The 19,215-nt window shown below is 40.1% G+C and overlaps 1 protein-coding gene across 6 annotated transcripts in view; it reads left to right on the top strand.

Annotated features, from left to right (window-relative positions):
- The window catches only part of LOC135219424 (uncharacterized), a 913,425-nt gene that overhangs the window by 842,506 nt on the left and 51,704 nt on the right, over positions 1-19,215 (top strand). For all 6 annotated transcript variants that reach the window (XM_064256195.1, XM_064256199.1, XM_064256198.1 and 3 more), the window contains 2 exons: positions 9,845-9,919; positions 12,644-12,731. In XM_064256195.1, the coding sequence (XP_064112265.1) occupies positions 9,845-9,919; positions 12,644-12,731 (163 nt within the window). The remainder of the gene's footprint in view (positions 1-9,844; positions 9,920-12,643; positions 12,732-19,215) is intronic.

Genomic DNA, 19,215 nt, shown 5'->3' with positions numbered 1-19,215 from the left:
TGCCCACACCCGAAGCACGCTCCTGACGCCCACCGACATTCATTCTTCCAGTGTCCAGGCTTACCACATCTATAACACTGCTGCTGCTCTCGCTCACAACTAACTGACCTTACTCTTCCGACACTCGCACTCTATCTCTTTTTGGGCTAACTACACTCACGATACTTGCCTTAATGCTCCTATCTACCACTCGCTCTGCCATTCGCCTCGGCCCTTCCAAAACTGCCTCCCTATAGCTTTTAAACTCTGGTACAACCTTAGCTACTTCAGTCCTAACACTAACTCTTCTACTCTCTTTCATACACCTATCTAACTCGTAATCCTCTACTATTTCCAAAATGTCGTTCCATGTTAACCTTTCATTCGTCCATCGCATTTTCTCCTTACATTTCAGATTCATAAACTCATATACACTCTCTGGTACAGTCGCCAACAACTTTCGCACTAACTCCTTACACTCATTTATCCCTTCGTCCCCAAACTTTTTACTGGCTAATGTTTCTAACCTACAGACATACATCGACAACGACTCGCCAACATTCATTCTTGCCTCTTCAAAATCTTGCTTTCTCCTATATCTAACGCTAATCTTTATCCTCTTTGCCTATTCTACAATCCTAGCTTTTACACTCTCATACGGCACATTCCCTACACTTATAATTACCACATACATATTCAACAAAAATCCCGTCAAAAAGCTACCTAACTCTCTTGCCCAGACTCTCTTGTTATCCCTAAACTTTGCCTCACAATACCTCTCATATTCCTTTAAAAAGTCCCCTATCTCCCTACTACCATATTCCTCGTATTGTGCACATTGGGGTACCTCTCTCATATACACAGCCTCTCGTACTTCCTGCTCACTCTCACTCTCACTTACGCTACTTCCATTCTGACCCTTCTTTCCCTCTTCCGAATACAACAAATCCACTTCCATACTCACGTCCATACTCCTGACTATGCTCTTCCTACCCCTCTTCTTTCTACCTACCTGTTTCCACTCACCGCTATCTAAATCACTCTCAGCTCTCAGCCCTTTCCCCAGTGTAGTCAGTCCTAGTCTCATCCCGTCCATCACCCTTACTAACCTTCTTTCCCTTATTCTTCTTCTTTTCCTCAGCCCCTTTCTTATTCTTTTCCACAGGTTTATCCTTATCCTGTGTCTTCCCCTTCTTTCCCTTACCTATCTCAACCAAATCACCTTCGTCACTCGTACTCTCATCCACTCGCTCTTTCGCTTCCTTTACCACTCCTGGCCCGTCACAAGACCCAGTGGGCCTACCTCCTACAGCTCCCTCTCCCACGAATCCCTTCATCATTTCCTGCATCATCTCTTGCACTGCACTCATCATTACCCCGAATTTTTTGTCCATTTTCTCAACCATTCTCTCTTCCGCTCCTTTCACCTCTTCTTTCATTTCCACTTTCACACACTTTAGCATTCCTCTCATTTCCTCTAACTCGCTCTTCAGCTCCTCACACTCTACCCTCAACCTCTCATTCTCCACTTCCAACCTTCCCTTAGCTTCCCTCGCCAACCGTAACTCCTCCTTCAGCCTCTCTATCTCCTTCAACCCTTCCATCCTCACTTATCCACCAATCACACAACTCACTACCCAATTGCCCTGCAGCTGCCGCACCAACAGTCCCTGTTCGGGCGCCAAAAAATAATGTGGCGGGATCACATGCTAGAAAAAACAAGTTGCAAAACCCTCCCCACATTAACCTAATCACTCCTGCTACCCAACCCACCCTAGTCACACTTTCTTCTTTACACAACAAAATACATGCAGGACAATTGACCTATAGCTATAAAAAACAAAACAACAAAAAAAACACGTACTTACCAACACTCCAGATACTCCGGGCTATCCTGTGCTGTCCACTGGTCGAGGTCACGAGACCAACAACAACAACCAACCGGACACCCAATAACAACAACACAACAACCAGGACTACAACCAACACTTACAACAACAAGGTTCACAACAACACCAACAACAAAAAAAGAACAATCACAATTCAAGACCACTGCACAAACCACAACCAACACAAAAAAGCAACAGCACAAAGGCAACATACACACCCACTAACAACACCAAAGAATAACAACAAAGACAACAGGACAGGCACAACAACTCTAAAGCAAAAATACATTAACTCAACAACAAGCAAACAACAAATCAATAACACACAAAAACTTAACTGACTTCAAATCTGTCACAGACCGCTGGCGACACTACTGAACAACACCAGTTCTGACTAAAGACTCTGAAAACTCTCACTCAAAACACAGATATCTAAAAGCAAACAGCCCAGAATCTATCAACAACCAATTCAGTCATTAACCATCCATACAGCAATTACACTCTCTCTCTCTCTCTCTCTCTCTCTCTCTCTCTCTCTCTCTCTCTCTCTCTCTCTCTCTCTCTCTCTCTCACACACACACACACAAACAGGCGTTGTCAAATGGAACTTCATAACTCCTCCATAGGGCAACCACCACAGGACCTAGGGAAAACATGTCTATAGACCTGTGAGCAACATCTCTCAAATAAAAGGAGGTGAACGTGGATTGTCATAAGCAAGTTCCAGCATTCAAAACTCTATGAACAGAGAAATTTTTCTTGAAAGCCAGAGAAGAACATATACCTCTGACATCATGTGCTCTAGCCTGCACAGACTCAGTGACAGAACCATCAATAGACAAATAAGCCTGCTTGATTGCCTCGAATCCAGAAAGAATTGGTATTCTTGGGAACCTCTTTCTTTGCTCGTCTCGTACTAGCAAAAAGCCTACAACACCCCGGCCTGAGGTGTCGAGTCCTTCTGAGATAGTAACGTAAGGTTCTCACAGGTCACAACAAGCGGAACAGGACGATTTGGCGCTGACTCTTTGGCGCTGATGATTTGGCGCTGATGATTTGGCGCCGCCATTTTGGCGATAGACAGTTTGGCACTCATTGTTTTGGCGATGAACTGTTTTGGCGCCAAGAAACAAACTTAAGGACCATCCGCAAATTTGTGTCTCGTTTAGTGATCACCTCATTACACCTAAGGGCCTTGTTTAATTATCATATAATTTTACCAGTGTCTCGTTTAGTGATCATCTCATTACACCAAAGGCTTGTCTGATTTGAGAATTGTAATAGTAAACTAGTTGTTACGATATTCAAGTCTTTTTATATTGGAAAACGTTTTTCTTTAGTTTCTTGTACAGCCCATACCTTAAATGGCCGAAAAAATCTTAAGTAATAGAAGCAAGCCAAAATTTTCACACAACGGATATATGTATGTGTTTGACAAATGTAGCAAAAACGATCCTTCTCTCAAGTTTTGGAGGTGTGAATAAAAAAATGAGTGTAAAGGGCGTATTCATACTAAGAACCAGGAAGTAATGAAAGACGTAAAAATGGACATTCACATGGTGCGTCGGCAGTAAATGTGGAAGTTGCTGAAATTAAAACAAGCGTAAAATGTAAAGCAGAGGAAACTTTTGAAGTGCCGTCATCAGTTGTTAATGTTTGCATTGAAAATAGCTCTCAAACTGCTCTGGCAGCATTGCCCACTTCAGATGCCATGAAAAAAATTGTATGACGAAAGCGAAATCAAATATATTCTGCGACTGCAAACCCTCTCAGTTTAAGTGAATTAGTAATACCGGACGAGTACAAACTTTACCTTACGCACGGTGGTCAATTTGAAGACTTTTTGCTTGGAGATAGCAGAGATGAACATGACAGAATTTTAATATTTGGTAGAAAGACCTGGGTAAATATTTTACGTGATTCTGATGTGTGGTACGCCGATGGCACGTTTAAGATGTCTCCTCCGTTATTTGCACAGGTTTACGTAATTATGGCAAGAAAGCATGAAGGAGTTCTCCCTATACTATACGCCCTATTACCTAATAAGCGTCGAACAACATACATGAGAATGTTTCGAATGATAACTGAGATGTCTGCAGAGTTGCAACCAAAGGGCATTTATTGTGATTGTGAACAAGCCGCTTTTTCTGCAATGACAGAATGTTTTCCGGATGTGGAGTTGAAAGGCTGCTTCTTCCATTTTGCCATAATATTCATAAGCACCTGAAACAACTTGGGCTCCAACATTTGTATAATAATGACCCTGACTTCTCAGTAAAAGCCAAAATGATCGTTGCTTTATCTTTTGTACCTATTTCTCACATGGATGTTTACATCGATGCTTTGGCGCAATATTTACCTGATGAACTCCAGCCGTTAATGAACTGGGTTGAAGATAATTATGTAGGAAGACCTCTGAGGAGGGGAAATGGCCGACGTTCACCACTATGCAAATGTGGAATATATATAGGTAGTCGAACGATATTAGGTGAGGACAGGACAAACAATCATGCTGAAGCTACGCACAGGAAAATCTATGCAGAACTTGGAATGAACCACCCAGTTATATGGAAATTCATCGATGGCATAAAGTGAATTCAGAAAGGACACAATTCTTATTATGAACAACTAATGGCTGGGAATCCTCCTGCTTGAAAACGCTTAAAATACATTAAGACTGATGAACACATTTTAACTATAGTACAGCAGTTTGATTCACGGGAACCACTGGAATACTTACGTGGTTTGGCATATAACTATGAAATGCATTAACATGTTGGTGAAAATATTTCATTTTATTTCATTTTTGTAACATTTTAATACTGTATTGCTGAAAATAAATTGAACTTTTTTATTTTTATGTTATTTTTGACCCATGCATTAAATATATAAACACACATATATATTATATTATATATATATTATATATTATATACTATATATATATAGATATATATATATATATATATTATATATATATATATATATATATATATATATATATTATAATATATAATATATATATATATAGTATATATTATATTATATATATATCTATATATATAATGTATATATATATATATATATATATATATATATATATATATATATATTATATATATATATATATATATATATATATATATATATATATATATATATATATATATATATATATATATATATTATATTTATATATATATATATATATATATATATATATATAATATTATATATATATATATATATATATATATATATATATATATATATATATATATATATATCTATATATATATATATATATATCAGGTCAGAAAATTTTCAAGCTGGCGCCAAATGGGCTAGTGCCAAAATAACGAGTGCCAAAACCATTTAGCGCCAAATCATTAACGCCAAAAGAGCGGTGCCAAAACGTACTGTGGATCTTGTGGATCATTATCTACAAAGTCATTTAAAGATGGTATGGAAAAGGAGACAACTCTGTCATGTACTAAGGGATTCTGGGTCTTGGCCACAAATTCCGGGACAAATTCGAAAGTCACCGGCCCCCAACCCCTGGTATGTTTCACATCATAACTAAGGCCATGAAGCTCTCCTACTCTCTTCGAGGAAGTCAAAGCTAAAAGGAAACTGTCTTCAGCATTAAGTTTCTGTCCGAGGAACGCCATAAGGGTTCATAAGGATATCTAGTGAAACTCTTAAGGACAAGTGAAACATCCCATGCAGAAGGCTCAAGTTCCCTTGGAGAACAGGTCTGCTCAAAAGCTTTAAACAATAAAGAGATTTCCCAGGATGAGGAGATATCTACACCTCTCAGGCATAACACCAAGGCTAAACTGCTCTGTAGCCTCTGATAGCAGAAATAGAAAGACCTTTCTCATATCTGAGAAATACCAAAAAATCTGCTGTGCGCTTGAATAGAGGTTTTGAGTGGAGAGAAACCCCGTTGATGGCACCAATCACAATATATTGCCCTTTTCTCTTGGTAGACTACAGCCGAGGGCTTCCTGAGATGGCGGGACATGTGCTTTGTTGTCTCATGAGAAAATCCTCTCGCTCGGAAGAGATACTTGTTAGCCTCCGTCCGCGAAGAGACAGGGATTCTACTGAGTGGTGGAATCTTTCGACATGAGGTTGGACAAGTAATTGTCTCCATGGGAGAATTTCTCTCTGAACCTCTGACAGCAGAAACAGAAGATCCGCAAACCATTCTTCCTTTAGCCAAAGAGGAGCCACTAATGTCATCTTGAAGTTTCGAGCTCTCATCACCCTGTTCAGCACTTGACGGATCAGGCAAAACGGAGGAAATGTGTACACATCTAAATTGCCCCAAGGATGTTGAAAGGCATCCTCTACTAGTACTAGGGGATCTGGAATCACTGAGCAATAGACCTCTAGCTTCTTGTTATAGCGGGTTGCAAAGAGGTCTAACATAGGTCTCTCCCACACCTGAAAAAACCTGTCCACCACGACCTGACGTAGAGACCACTCCGTGCCTAGAATTTGGTTCTTACGGCTCAACTTGTCTGCGACCACGTTCTTTTTGCTTGGAATGTATCTTGCTGAGAGTTCCACCAAGTTGTCGATTGCCCATTGATGTAATTTGACTATCAGAGAGTGGAGCTGGCAAGATACTAGGCCGCCTTGTTTGTTCACATAGGCTACCATCGTGGTATTGTCCGATATCAAAACACAGAATGACCCTCTACCTTCTCCCGAAACTCCTTCAGACCCATAAAAGCTGCCTTCAGCTCCAAGACGTTGATGTGCAGAAGCTTCTCTTCCACACTCCAAACGCCCAATGCAGTGAGGTCCCCCAGATGAGCACCCCAACCTGTTAGAGGCATCTGAGAACAGAAGGAAGTCCGGAGGAAGAGAGTTCAGAGGAACGCCTATTAAGAGATTCTGATTGTCCAACCAGAGGCACCTTCCGAAGAGAGGAATTTTTTGCTGGGGACCAGAAGTCTCCGCTGTATGGAACGAAGATGTAGATGACCAAGAGGGACCAGCTTCTCGAGAGAAGACAAAATCCCTAGTAGAACCCGCCATATGTGAGCTGACTGTTCTGGTTGTGAGAGGTAATTGTATGCTACTACTCGCAACTTCTCTAACCTCTAGTCCGAAGGAAACACTCGATGTTGCTGTATCTATTACCATACCTAGGTAAAGCACCCTCTGTCTGGGCTCCAGATTCGACTAATCTAGGTTCACCACAATACCCTTGTCGAGACTAGTGAGAAGTCCCTAGTGAACACCTTAGGGGACATGGTTAACCCTAAGCAAAGGACCTTGATTGAAACACTTTCTCTCCGAGAGCGAAGCGAAGAAACTTCCTGAAAGAAGGATGAATAGGAATCTGGAAGTAAGTGTCCTTCAGGTCTATTGACAGCATGAAGTCGTTGTCCCTTACTGCTACCAACACTGTCCGTGACATTTCCATCTTGCCACTTGGCCCACTGGCCTGCCAGGCATCCCCCTATCCATGGCAGCAGAGAAGGAGAGGCGCCAGAACTATTGACGGCCACCTTTGCCTCTTCCTCTAGCTCCCCTCCCTGACTTAAAGGAACGGGACTGAAAGGGATGCTGTTTACCAGCCTTAGCCTGAGATGAGGCCCGCGGGATCCTAGCCGAAGCAGAGCCCCTGGGGGGTTTGACCTGAGAGGATCTCCTTACCTGTCTCTGAGGAGGAGGAAGAGGGAGACGATGTAAACATGCCTCCGACTTCGACACAGCTTAGTGAACCAATCTGTCCTTGGTATCAGCTCTTTGTCTATCAATCGAGTTCTCCAACTCCGTCCTAGAGAAGAGGAATTGTGACTACAAGAGATCCCCATTTCAGATGCCGACAAGGACTTGGAGTTGAATGAGGCAGCCACCTTAACTCTCCAACGTCTAATGTAATGACAAATTGATGAAGTGTGAGACGAAGATGAAGACGAAGAAGAAGAAGAGACTTCTCCATGAGATATCATCGCGGCAGGGGGAGGAGGCGAGGCCTTCCACTTCTGCACAGTCTCCTTCACAGCGAACGCCGATAACTTCTCATAAAAAACAGAGTCCAGCCGCTTGAAGACTGCCTGAAACAAGGCCTCTGATGGATCAGTGAGCATGGAAGATGGCATCATAACAGGCAATGCTGATATCACAGCAATGGGAAGGTGAGCATCTGCTACTGCTGACGTCATGGACCGAGAGGATGCTGGGAGTGATTGTAATGAGGAAGCCTCCCCACCTTTGAGACGAGCATTGGAGCCCAAAGGAGAAGAGGTAATGATACACAAAACATCAGCCTGTGGCACTCCCGATACTTCCATTGACGAATCAATGGAAGAAAAGGAAGGAGACACATGAACAACAGAATTAGCTACAAACAAAGGAGAAGGAGCCCATGACTCATTGCGTGTAGGAGAAGCAAAGCCTTCCTAAGAAGGAAGAGTAGAAACTCTACGATGCTCCCTCTTCCTGTAAAACAGTTTCCACTGAACCTTAGGCCTGGCAAAACACTCTGGACAAAGATTTGTCATAGTACAAAAGTTAGCTCTACACCTACTGCAAGTGTTGTGCGGGTCCGTTACCTGACGCTAAAAACCTCAAGCAAGGAAATCCTTGGACACCTGGATACATACACTGGCGAGGACGAGTAGTTTCAGAGTAAGCCATAATCCTAAACACAAACACTCAATCACACTGGAAAGAAAGAACACGGGCAAAGCACAACTGGCTTGGAAGGAGAGCAAACTTAAGCATCTACTCTCCAAGGCGGTTAGGATAAGACTGGGTATCAGGGGTGAGATGCGGTCTTCAACCAGATCTCACCTCGTGTACACAGGCATTACCAGATCTCACAGATTCCTTGCTTACAATCTCAGATTGTATTCACCGGTTTACTAGCTGCGCTTAAAAATATCCTATTGTTAAGACCGAAGGTTTGTTCCGCATATGAACAACTACTGGTGAGACTGCAATATTGTTGGTGCCTGTATGCTATGAGGCATTACTAAGGCTAAATTTAATCTAAAATAGGAGACAAATTAAGATGAAAGTAGAACTTGTTGTTTAATCTTTGGTGAAAGAATTTGCAAAAATCTCGAATGAAAGGCGCTGGAAGTGGAAGCAGTTCTAGTGTCACTTTATCCTTTTCCTACTCCATACAAATTTTGGAAGTATGAATTACTTTTGCAGATAGTAGTACTGAATAATTCAAGTTTTCTGCAACTTTTGAATTATTCTGTATTTTCATGAATATTATCAGTTGGCTATTATTATTTACTTAATTGTACAGAACTAAGCACCCAGATTCATAAGTTAAAAGTGAGTTATTATCCACTGGAGATTAATGTAATAGCTGTAATCTCATCAAATGTCAGGTTACTCTCAAGCAACATACTTGGATATACATTTTCAAATTTAAAGTTTTAGTTTGAGATGATAGCTAAAACTAAACATGCTGGATGTGATGTATACCTCATTTAAGCAAATGGGGGAATGTATTGTTAATTGTTGTGCTCTTTATATAAGCACATTTTTGCTGATACAGTAAATGAATTAATTTTGAATGTGTTATCCCAGGGACTTGCGTTTTCCATGTATTTAGCTCTGAAATAAGAATCGAAATTCTACAGTTTTTATTTATTCTTGAGAAAAAATCTAGAACAGTAGTATTTTTGTAACATTAATTACTTATCATTCACACAGTTTTAGAAGTAAATGTGCACATTTTACAGTTTCATTTTGTGAGAATGAAGAAACTGTGTACACGTGTATCCCTACCTATTACTACTGTCATAGCCATCTTGTAAATCATGTAATAGAACAATGGAAATATATACTGGATTTATAGAAGCACAGTAGTTTTTCAAGACCTTAATCCATTACTTATTTAATGATGAGGACTAGAAATCTTGTTAAGTAGTTTGAACATTGGATACATCTCTGCTTTAGCAAACCAAAATTGAATTATCTCTCCCCCTCAGCCACCATTCCAGTCAGACCAGGTATTAGCTGTATGCCCGGGTTTGAATGGAGGGAAGCCCATCCCGATGTATGCTGTAAGTATTAACTTCTTGTACGTACATATGTGGAAATTGAAACTTCTGAATCATATAATTTAAGACTATTCTGAATCCTATAATTTCAGACAATTCAAGATATGTTGTAATAGCAGTGAAGCAATACAATTTATGGTATATCTAATTAGAAATAGGACAGGTAAATATACTTCCCTTACTAGGTAATGTAGTATGTACATACAGAGAAAAGCACACAAAAAATTAAACAAAATACAAAAAGTAATGATGAAAGTGAGCGAGTCAGCCGTGAGAATAGCAAATTTAGGGCCAAACAATCATCACAGAATTAATACCTGACTGGCATAAACAAGCAAATAGAATCTTTTATCTCTTTCTTTTATGAAGACTACAGAGACAAAAAATCATGATGATGTCATTTAGATTGCTTGTCTAACTAAAATCTGTTGATCTGAATAATCCTGAACATGGCAAGGTTGAGCTTTTTGAATTGCATTTTTTGGAATTACATCTTCTAGGGTTTCTCTTGGCTTATGATGCTCCATTAAGAATTGGAGGTTATGCCATATGTACAGCCACTTGGCAGTTTGGTGTGACAGTCCTTGGACGGTAATGTCCAATACCAACAATGACACCCACTTTGTCACATCATTTTGAGAAGGGTCTCAGTTCCCAATTGACATAGTACCTATCTTGAATTCATTAAAGGGTGAGCAGAACAAATTTATATAGTAGTATCTCTACCCTTTTCTGGGCTGAAAATTGACAATTATCTCATACATCTGCTGGTATTTGCTGTTCAGGTGCAAATGAGTGGGTACTAGTGATGTCCAAAAATAATTTGTGCTGTAGAAAATCCACTTGGGTGAGGTGTGTTGAAAATTTCAAAAAGACTTTTATTCAAGTTCTTATCTTCCAAATTGCCATGAACAGTAATTTTAAAAACTAAATATTTAGCATTCTTCAAAGATGCTTTAGCAAAGCCCTGGACTGTAAATAATAATAAAGAATGGTGACTATAATGGATTTCAAGGAAGATTAGTAAGTTAAAATGCATCAGTACCCAGTACAAGTGACACATAAATATTTTTATGGTGTATTGTAGAATGTATGAAATGTTACATTTATATTTACAGTGGGATAATTTGCATAAAATCATTTTGCAGAGAGTACTGGAGTAGAGTGAAGAACTGACTAAGTAGTTCATATAGCTAGCTCTCTTGCCTACAATTTGTTATGAATTGTATTGTATGGTGTGGTAGTGTTATATTTTTTTTTTAACATTTCAGCTGTCTTATTGTAATTATTTGTATGGTGTGGTAGTGTCATATTTATTTAACTTTCCAACTCTCTTATTTTAATTATTTGTAATGTGTGGTAGTGTTATATATTTTTTTCATATTCTAACTGTTTTTTTGTAATTATTACTTCAACTTTTTTTTCAGCTTTTGAATACATTGGGATGATAAGGACCCATGAATATAACCTTATAACAGAAACCCATCACAGGAAATACTTTTTCTTAGTATATCACAATATTTTTTATTCTAAAACACCTGTATTATCTTGTATCTTACAACAAAAAACAGTAGTTTGGTCTGTCTCTTTGTTGTCTGTAAGCAATTGTCACCAGTGCAGAATCCCACATAAGTGCTTAACAGCTGACGAACCAATTTGTTAGCATTAGGGGTTAAAGAGGGGTGAAGAAGAGAGGGTCTTTTCCTACTCAGTACTACCTAACTAACAAGACCAAGCCATTTTCAAATCATTGCTGAACGTGGTAAGATATGGGTGAAAACATCCGGGAAAACTTCCGCTCGGTTGGTAGTTTACAGTAAATATTGAATTGTGAATTCTTACATTCTGACAAGTATGGCAAGTACAAGATAGAAAATAACTAGAAAAGGAAATAAAAAGTTTGAACTCGGGGAAAAAAACACCAGTGTTAGGTAACTGTTACTTTATAGAGTACGTCACATTGTCTGGGGCTGTGGCACCCGGCCTCACCGCCCGGGTACCAGGCCCCACTAACTAGTCAATTAACATTTCAGCTATTTGACCTACAGACATATCTATCCCCTGGTAATTTTACTACAATAAATCAATGCTTTTGAGAGCCACTGTATAAAAAATAAAGGTTGCATTTTAACCCTTATAAAATCAGTTGCCACACAGTTTAGAAGGAATTGTTTAGTACATACGTGCCAAAAACTTTGTAATGTTGCTACACTGTTCTCTATTGTTTCAGAATAGAATGGTGTGAGATAGCCCTAATGGTTTTGGATTTTTAATATAATTTCTAATTTCCATATTCAGGTAAAAAAGTGCTATGAAGCAAGTATCAATTTATTGTAAGATAGATTCTCAATTACCAGATTTAAGTATGTTATAGAAGGTTGTTGTTTGTATGTGGTTTCTGTTGTATTTTTATGGCAGTTTTCAATTAAGCTTAGGAATTATGTATACATACTTAAATACTTGTACCAGTGCAATAATATATACTGTATACTTGTTCTTTCACCGAATCTTATTTGAAGGTACATTTTATATGAGCTATATGCATTTGTTGGTATTCTGGTTGTGAAATTGTTTAACAGTAACTATAGTTTCAAGTTGGATAAGATTAGCGTATCACAAACTTTTGACAACAAAATATATTACCTTCATTTATCCTAGAGTTAAATCTAATAAAACACAACTAATATAAGATTTGAAGTAAAATAATTTCATATTTTCTCCAACTAGTGGCGTGTTCCCCAGGGATGTACCGTAGTGCACACCAATACCAATGCGTACCATGCCCAGTGGGGTCATACTCTCACAAATACTCAAGGTAAATTAAAAAAAATTTCTTTTTTTTTTTTCCACCATTCATGTTTCAAGAAAATGTCTATTCAGTTGACAAAGTCTTAAGTCATGGCAGAAGCTTCCAATTGTATGTTTTAGTGCAACAGTTAGGTAATTAGCCCTCCGATAGCAGAAGTACAATCTAGGGGAATAACTGGGAGATTAAATTTGACCATATTAGATGCTCTCAGTCACTTAATTTGCATGTTTCCACAGTCTTTTGTGCTTATTTCACTGTCCATCCTCCATTATCAAGCATTTTTTCCTTTAGTAAAATTACTTTTCCATGGGTTTAGGCCTAAATCATGCTGTCATTGTCTAATTATATATGTAGCCTTTACAGTGTTTCTTACTAATGTTGCATCACATGTTCATTGAATATTCACATATTTTTTAAACCTAATTAGGCTATACCTCATATATTAATTAAAGCAGACTTCCTAGTATGATCCCATAATACATTTATTGCATAGTTAAGATCTTATGTTCAGTTTGTTTGCTGCTTGCAATCTTCATGCAATTGTTCATATGTGGAACAAACCTGGGCCTTAACATAAGGATAAATCTAATGGCGCCAGCTGAAAACTGATAAAAACGATTAAAATTGTAATGCAAGGAACTGGTGGCATTGGGGTTCATGTTGGTTATCATGAGGTGTTGGTTGTTGACCTGCTTTGAGCCCTGTGACCTAACCAGTTTTCTTCTTTTTGCCCTCTTCCCAAAGCTGGCGTTTCTAGTTTTCCCATGTTTCAATTGGTTTGATTATCTATTTTGTGATATGCATGTAGTATTGTGTATAATGTGATTGGGTGCATGTGTTTTGGTCTCATGATGCAAACCCAAATCCCATTTAAGTCTTCTTATAGGCCTCAGAGGAAGTGCCTTGGAGTTGCCAATTATCCTTGTACTTGCTTCCTTTGAAATCGATCCTCGTTCTACTTGCAGTAGATGTAATGCGAATGCATGTAACATTACTAATTCTTGCCCCAAGTGTTGTTCCTAGTCTCCTGAGCAATGGAGGATCTTTTCCTAGAAGCAGCAGAATAGAGGGAAGTTGCTGACACCATCATGGGAAGTTCTCTTCTCCTTCAATGAATGCTTCACAAGGTCCCCCCTATTCTTCCTCTTCCTTGAACAATTGTCTTCCCTTTGATTCTCCTTCATTGCATGTTTTACCCTTTCTCATTCTTCCAGGGCTTTGTCTTTGGAAGTTTTGGGAGAGGGGTCAGGAGTTATTGTACCTTATGCTGTCCCCAGTCTCTCAGGAGGGGAGGTCTCACCTGAGAGGGTGGAGGCAGTGACATTTTGTTCTATTCTTTCAGGGTCAGATACACAGATGATGTCGGACATTTGGGCCTCCTTAGGCCAATCAGGTACCAAACGTAGACTGCCTATTATCCCACTTTATGCCCTCTCGCATCCCAGTATTGCCCGCCATGACAGTTACTAGTCCTCCTGTCCACCAATTTTCTGGATTGGGTGCTACTGTTACAGAGGTGACTCATTTCACATCAGGCCTCCTGATGCGTCATCGCAGATAGACCCATGTTAAGTCAATGGCTTCTCACATTCCCATTTCAGGCACCATGACAGTGATACAGTAGCTCTCCCTGCTTCTATCCTGAGATCCTCTGCTGCAGTGACTGCACACCATTCATCTATAGGCTTAGATGTGACAAATTCTGCTCCTGCTCTTTCCCTGAACTCTTTTGCTTGGACTGTGTTAGACAAAGTTGACATCGTCTTTAGAGAGAGATATGGACATGTTCCGAAGATGAAACAAGGTAGACCTCCCTCCTCTTCTGCTTCATCGTTGTTGTTTTTTTCTTCCCCAGTGCAGTCTTTGCCCATTAAACGTTGGAGGATAAAGGATTTCATCGCTAATTCTTCGTCTTCCCATAGCAGCAGTCTTTACAACCGTGGATGTCTCTCTCCTGCAGACAGACGCAGATGTCCTTCTGTCCACGGCCATGGATGTCTCTCTCTTGTAAATGTGGGAGTGGCCTAAATCATTGGAGACTATGTAAATACCTAATCTCGTCTCAACTTGCGCAATGATGTTGTAATGGTTCATTGTGGAAGTAGTCATGGAGTCAATATCAGCTAATTTTTCTCATTTTGTTGAGCCCAAGCCCTGCAACTATAGGAGATTAATCGCCAAACCCAACTTTATGAAAGTCGCGGTCTGGTATCGCCAATGTGTGACCCAGGCTTAATAGAACATTACAACGTTTTAAGCACACTGTAAATTATTTTCATCCTAACAATCTGTATTTAGTCCTGAGCACAACATGAAAAAAATACAGTTATTAGTGAATCAACAGTGTTGTTATTAAAAAAAACGAATTAGTGATCATTTTAAGATTTGATACTTCAATACTATGAGAGAAAACGGCATATCTTATATAGTATACAGTACAAGGGTAACTTGATTAGTTGTCAAACGTTCTGTAAGACATTTATTTAATTTTTATTATAGATTTATTTAATTTGTTTTAAACATTTTATAGATGTTTTGCTGCTTACTTAAATATTAATATCTTAAAATTATTAAATCATTGTTATAAGCATTTTAGGGGCATATATGTATGCTTATGAATAACAGTTGTAAGAGGATACTAATCTAAAATGTTTTGGGATGATGGTTTGGGGTGCATTTTTTGTTTGAAATATTAAATTTTTTAGTAGGATAATTCAAGGTATATTTTCGTTTGAACTAGCAAATAAGTAGTGAAATGTTAAAATAAACGGTTATAAGCATTTTAGTTTATGGGGGTACTGTACTCCGCATTTGGCAGTTATAAGCCATTTAGTTTTGAGCATTTTTAGAAGGGGATTTTTGCATTTCCATGGCAGGTTCTGGAACCTATTCACACGTAAAAGTGGGGGAGCACTGTATGTTTCGGCCCAACATCACCCCAAAAATTCTCCTCGGGAAAAGTTAATCCAAGAAAGGGATCGTCTTCTCCAAATTTGTCACAGCTTAGTCAGCGTGATGAATCTCAAGAAGTCCAATCTTCATCCTAGTCAAAATATTATTTACCTTTGCAATGATCATAGACACAGCTTTGTTGAAGGGTTTTCTCACCGGACTAGAGATCAAGACATTTAGAACGGTGGCTTGTTCCTTCCTGTCAGAACAGCCAGCACAGCAGTGGCAAGTATTTCTGGGTCTCTTGACCTCACTGGAGAAACTTGTACTTCACACCCATCTACATTTTCGATCTCGCATTTGAGGTAAGAATTCTGGTTCCATGCGAGAGATTCCCCTCTGTTTCAGGTCTGTCTGTCATCAGAGGTAAACTAAGATCTACTGTGGTGGTTGAACAACAAGAACATGATAGTTGGAGTGCCACTTCATCATATCAACGTTCTGGAGTAGTTAGTATTGCACCAACTTCACATACTGATAGTGCAGGTACATCAGTGGGCAATAAACAACTCGGTGGTATTGTCAGCCAGGTATATTCCGGGCAAGAAAAATGTAGTAGCCGACAAACTAAATCGTCAGAATAAAGTTCTATGTAGAGAGTGGTCTTTACATCAGGAGATACTGGGCATACTTTTCCATCTGTAGGGGAGACCAATTTGCCACAAGATTCAACAAGAAGTTGGAAGTCTGTTGTTCAGTGCCTCCAGATTCCTGCACCTTGGCAGAAGACGCCCTACAACATCCATGGGACAACATTCCCCCTATTTTGTCTGATCTGCCATGTCTTGAGCAGTGATGATTTCTCAGAATGACCCTAGTAGCTCCTCTGTGCCTTCAAGCAGAATGGTTCCCTAACTTGCTATCTTTGCTGTCAGTGGTTCCAAGAAAAATTCCTGCTTGGCACAATTTCCTGTGCCAGTCTCATGTGGAAAGATATTGTTCAGTAGGGTCTCTTCTCTCTTCACAGCTTGAGACTATCCAGTATCTCCTGCGGGCGAGAGGCTTCTTGCAGAACAGCAGCATAGATTTCTGGGTATCTCAGATCTACCTCGGCTGTGTCTTGGGTAAAAAGGGCTATCTACTGTGGTTGGTGTCGTAGATAGGGTTTCTCTCTAGTCAGAACTTCTATTCAACAGATAGCAGATTTCCTGGTTTTCCTTCACACAGAGAAATGCCTTTCTCTTTTTGCCATTAAGGGCTAAAGGGCTGCCTTGGGAGTGGTTCTTCACTTAAAAGACGTGAACCTAACCCCCTCTTGGGAAATCTCAATGCTGTTCAAATATTTTGAACAGTCTTTCTTCTAGAAAACTTGAACCACCTACCTGGGACTTTACTCTGGTGCTTAGGAGTCCCGCTTATGCCCCACATGAACCTTTATGATGGTCGTTGGACAGAAGCTTGACCCTCAACACTATATCTGGGATTGACCTGTATCGCCCAGTGAAATATACCTATAGCACTCATTTCTAGGTATAAATAAATGCTAAATATAATACCAGAGAAAAAAGCCATATGGAATGCCAGTTACTACCTCTGGATCGATCACCCTCATAGGGTGTCGGTATAGCATCAGGGGCGAGTAGAAGCCACTATCACAGATACTTTGCCGATTAGGTCTCTCCTCTCTCCCCTGCCAGAGAGGTGCCGTTACAACGGCTACCTTCCGCTCGTCACTACTACCTCTGCCAAGAACCTTCATTCCTTTCATAGCACTCGCAACACGAACCACTTTATTTTTCGCTTGTGATTATTTTGCTATATTTTTTATCGTAATATCTTCTGATCATCAAGAAGCATCTTCATCTAAGTTGAGTATATTATTTGTTGACTTTGAACACGGTTAGACAATAGTTTGCCCTTATTTGAGAAGTTTATAGTTGAGGTGTTTGTATGTTGTGTATGTGGAGGAAGCCCTCATCCAGGAAGCCGCCATGTTTACATCAAGGTACTGCGTTACTCAGTCTTCTCAACTTTTTTATTTTGATGCATATCTTATTTTCACCACTATTGCACATCACAGTAAGCGTTACTGTTGTCGTGAAATTTTACCATTTCGCTCCTGATGTGTACCGATAGGCTTATGTATCACTGTTGGAGCCATTACATTTTTTGGCCTTATTTAGAGGGTTTCCCTCATTAGTCATTGTCCTTCATGAGCGATTTGGTTCCCTCACGAGAGTGCTGTTTTATTTTTCAATCTACTTCATGCGTGAGTAGTGTGTTTGAGGCGGGCTAGGCTAGCTAGCCTAGTACTACGCCAGTCATTAATTTTGGAGGTAAAGGAAAGCCCTCATCCATCCGCTATGCTCATGCATGTTGTGTATGTGGTATTATTTGTATTATCTTATTATAATATTATATTGATATGCTAATTTTATTTTGATGAGGTTAGTTTGGAAGTCCTACACAAATATTACCAACCCTAGCCTACCTGACCAGATCAAGACCTAGGTTTTGGAGGGTAGGCTAGGCGTTGAGAGTGCTACTCGCTACCCATAGTTGGTACTAGTCCTGGCTTACCTGACCAGACCGACATATTGGTTTTGGAGGGTGATCCATCACTAGGGAGTTCCTCTCTTGTTACGTAAATGTAGGTGCTAGGCCTGTCTTACCTGACCAGGTCGATATGTTCAATTTAGGAGGGTTAGGTTAGGCTCTAGAGTGTCCTTTTTCGTGACGTACTAGTAGGCGCTATTCTAGCCTACCTGACCAGATCGGTGTATCCGATTGTGGAGGGTTAGGCTAGGCTCGTAGATGAGCTTGCCTTTATTTGTTGGTACTTCCAACAATTCCTTATCAATAAATTTTGTAAAGTATAGCCTCAGCCATTACCTCCTTTAGGGTGTCAGTTGGCATGCCGCCTTCTGCCCTTTTAGTAGTAGGCTACTTCACAGCTTCTCGGAGGGTGGTAATCACCTGACCGGTTGCTGTTGCCAAGCAATTACTAGTCTTCCTTTCTCCTCCAGGCTCTTCCTTCCGTTCCGGACTCGTTCCGGCAGTGCTTCGTTAGCTCGCTGACCAAGTAATCCTACCAGTGAACAGCAGCTGGAGTGTCGAGCACTGTTCCGGGGGATTAGTCGGTGGCGGAAGAGGTGGCGGCCATCAGTATCCATCACGAACCCGTGACCGTCGACGCGCAGGAAGAAGATAGGGAAGTAAGTGAGGCAGGTAGTTTTAGATCTAGATCTGCTAAAAAGAAATCACTTTCTTTCAGCCCAACTCCGTCTTCTTCCTCTTCTTTTCAGGGCTTCTCAAAGTCCATGAACCTTGGGGACAGGTCTGGTTCCGTGATCCCCAAGGTGAAAGTCGTGAAAAAGAAGACTCTGCCTAGGACTACCAGACCAACTAAGCCTACTCCGGCGAGTTCCGCCAGGCCGTCATTGGCTCCCACACCTATGGCTTCCTCGGCTAAAGCTACTCCCCCGCCTAAGGGGTTGAGAGCTAAGGTATCTAAAGCCAGACCTACGGAGTCCAGCTTCGATCCTGATGCCTTTGCTAATCTTCTAATGGATTAGATGGGCAATATCGTGGACTCGAG

Source organism: Macrobrachium nipponense, chromosome 1 (genome assembly GCF_015104395.2).
Source record: "Macrobrachium nipponense isolate FS-2020 chromosome 1, ASM1510439v2, whole genome shotgun sequence".
Taxonomy (NCBI): domain Eukaryota; kingdom Metazoa; phylum Arthropoda; class Malacostraca; order Decapoda; family Palaemonidae; genus Macrobrachium; species Macrobrachium nipponense.
The sequence above is the reverse complement of the archived record's forward strand: the minus strand, read 5'-3'. Positions and strand labels throughout refer to the sequence as shown.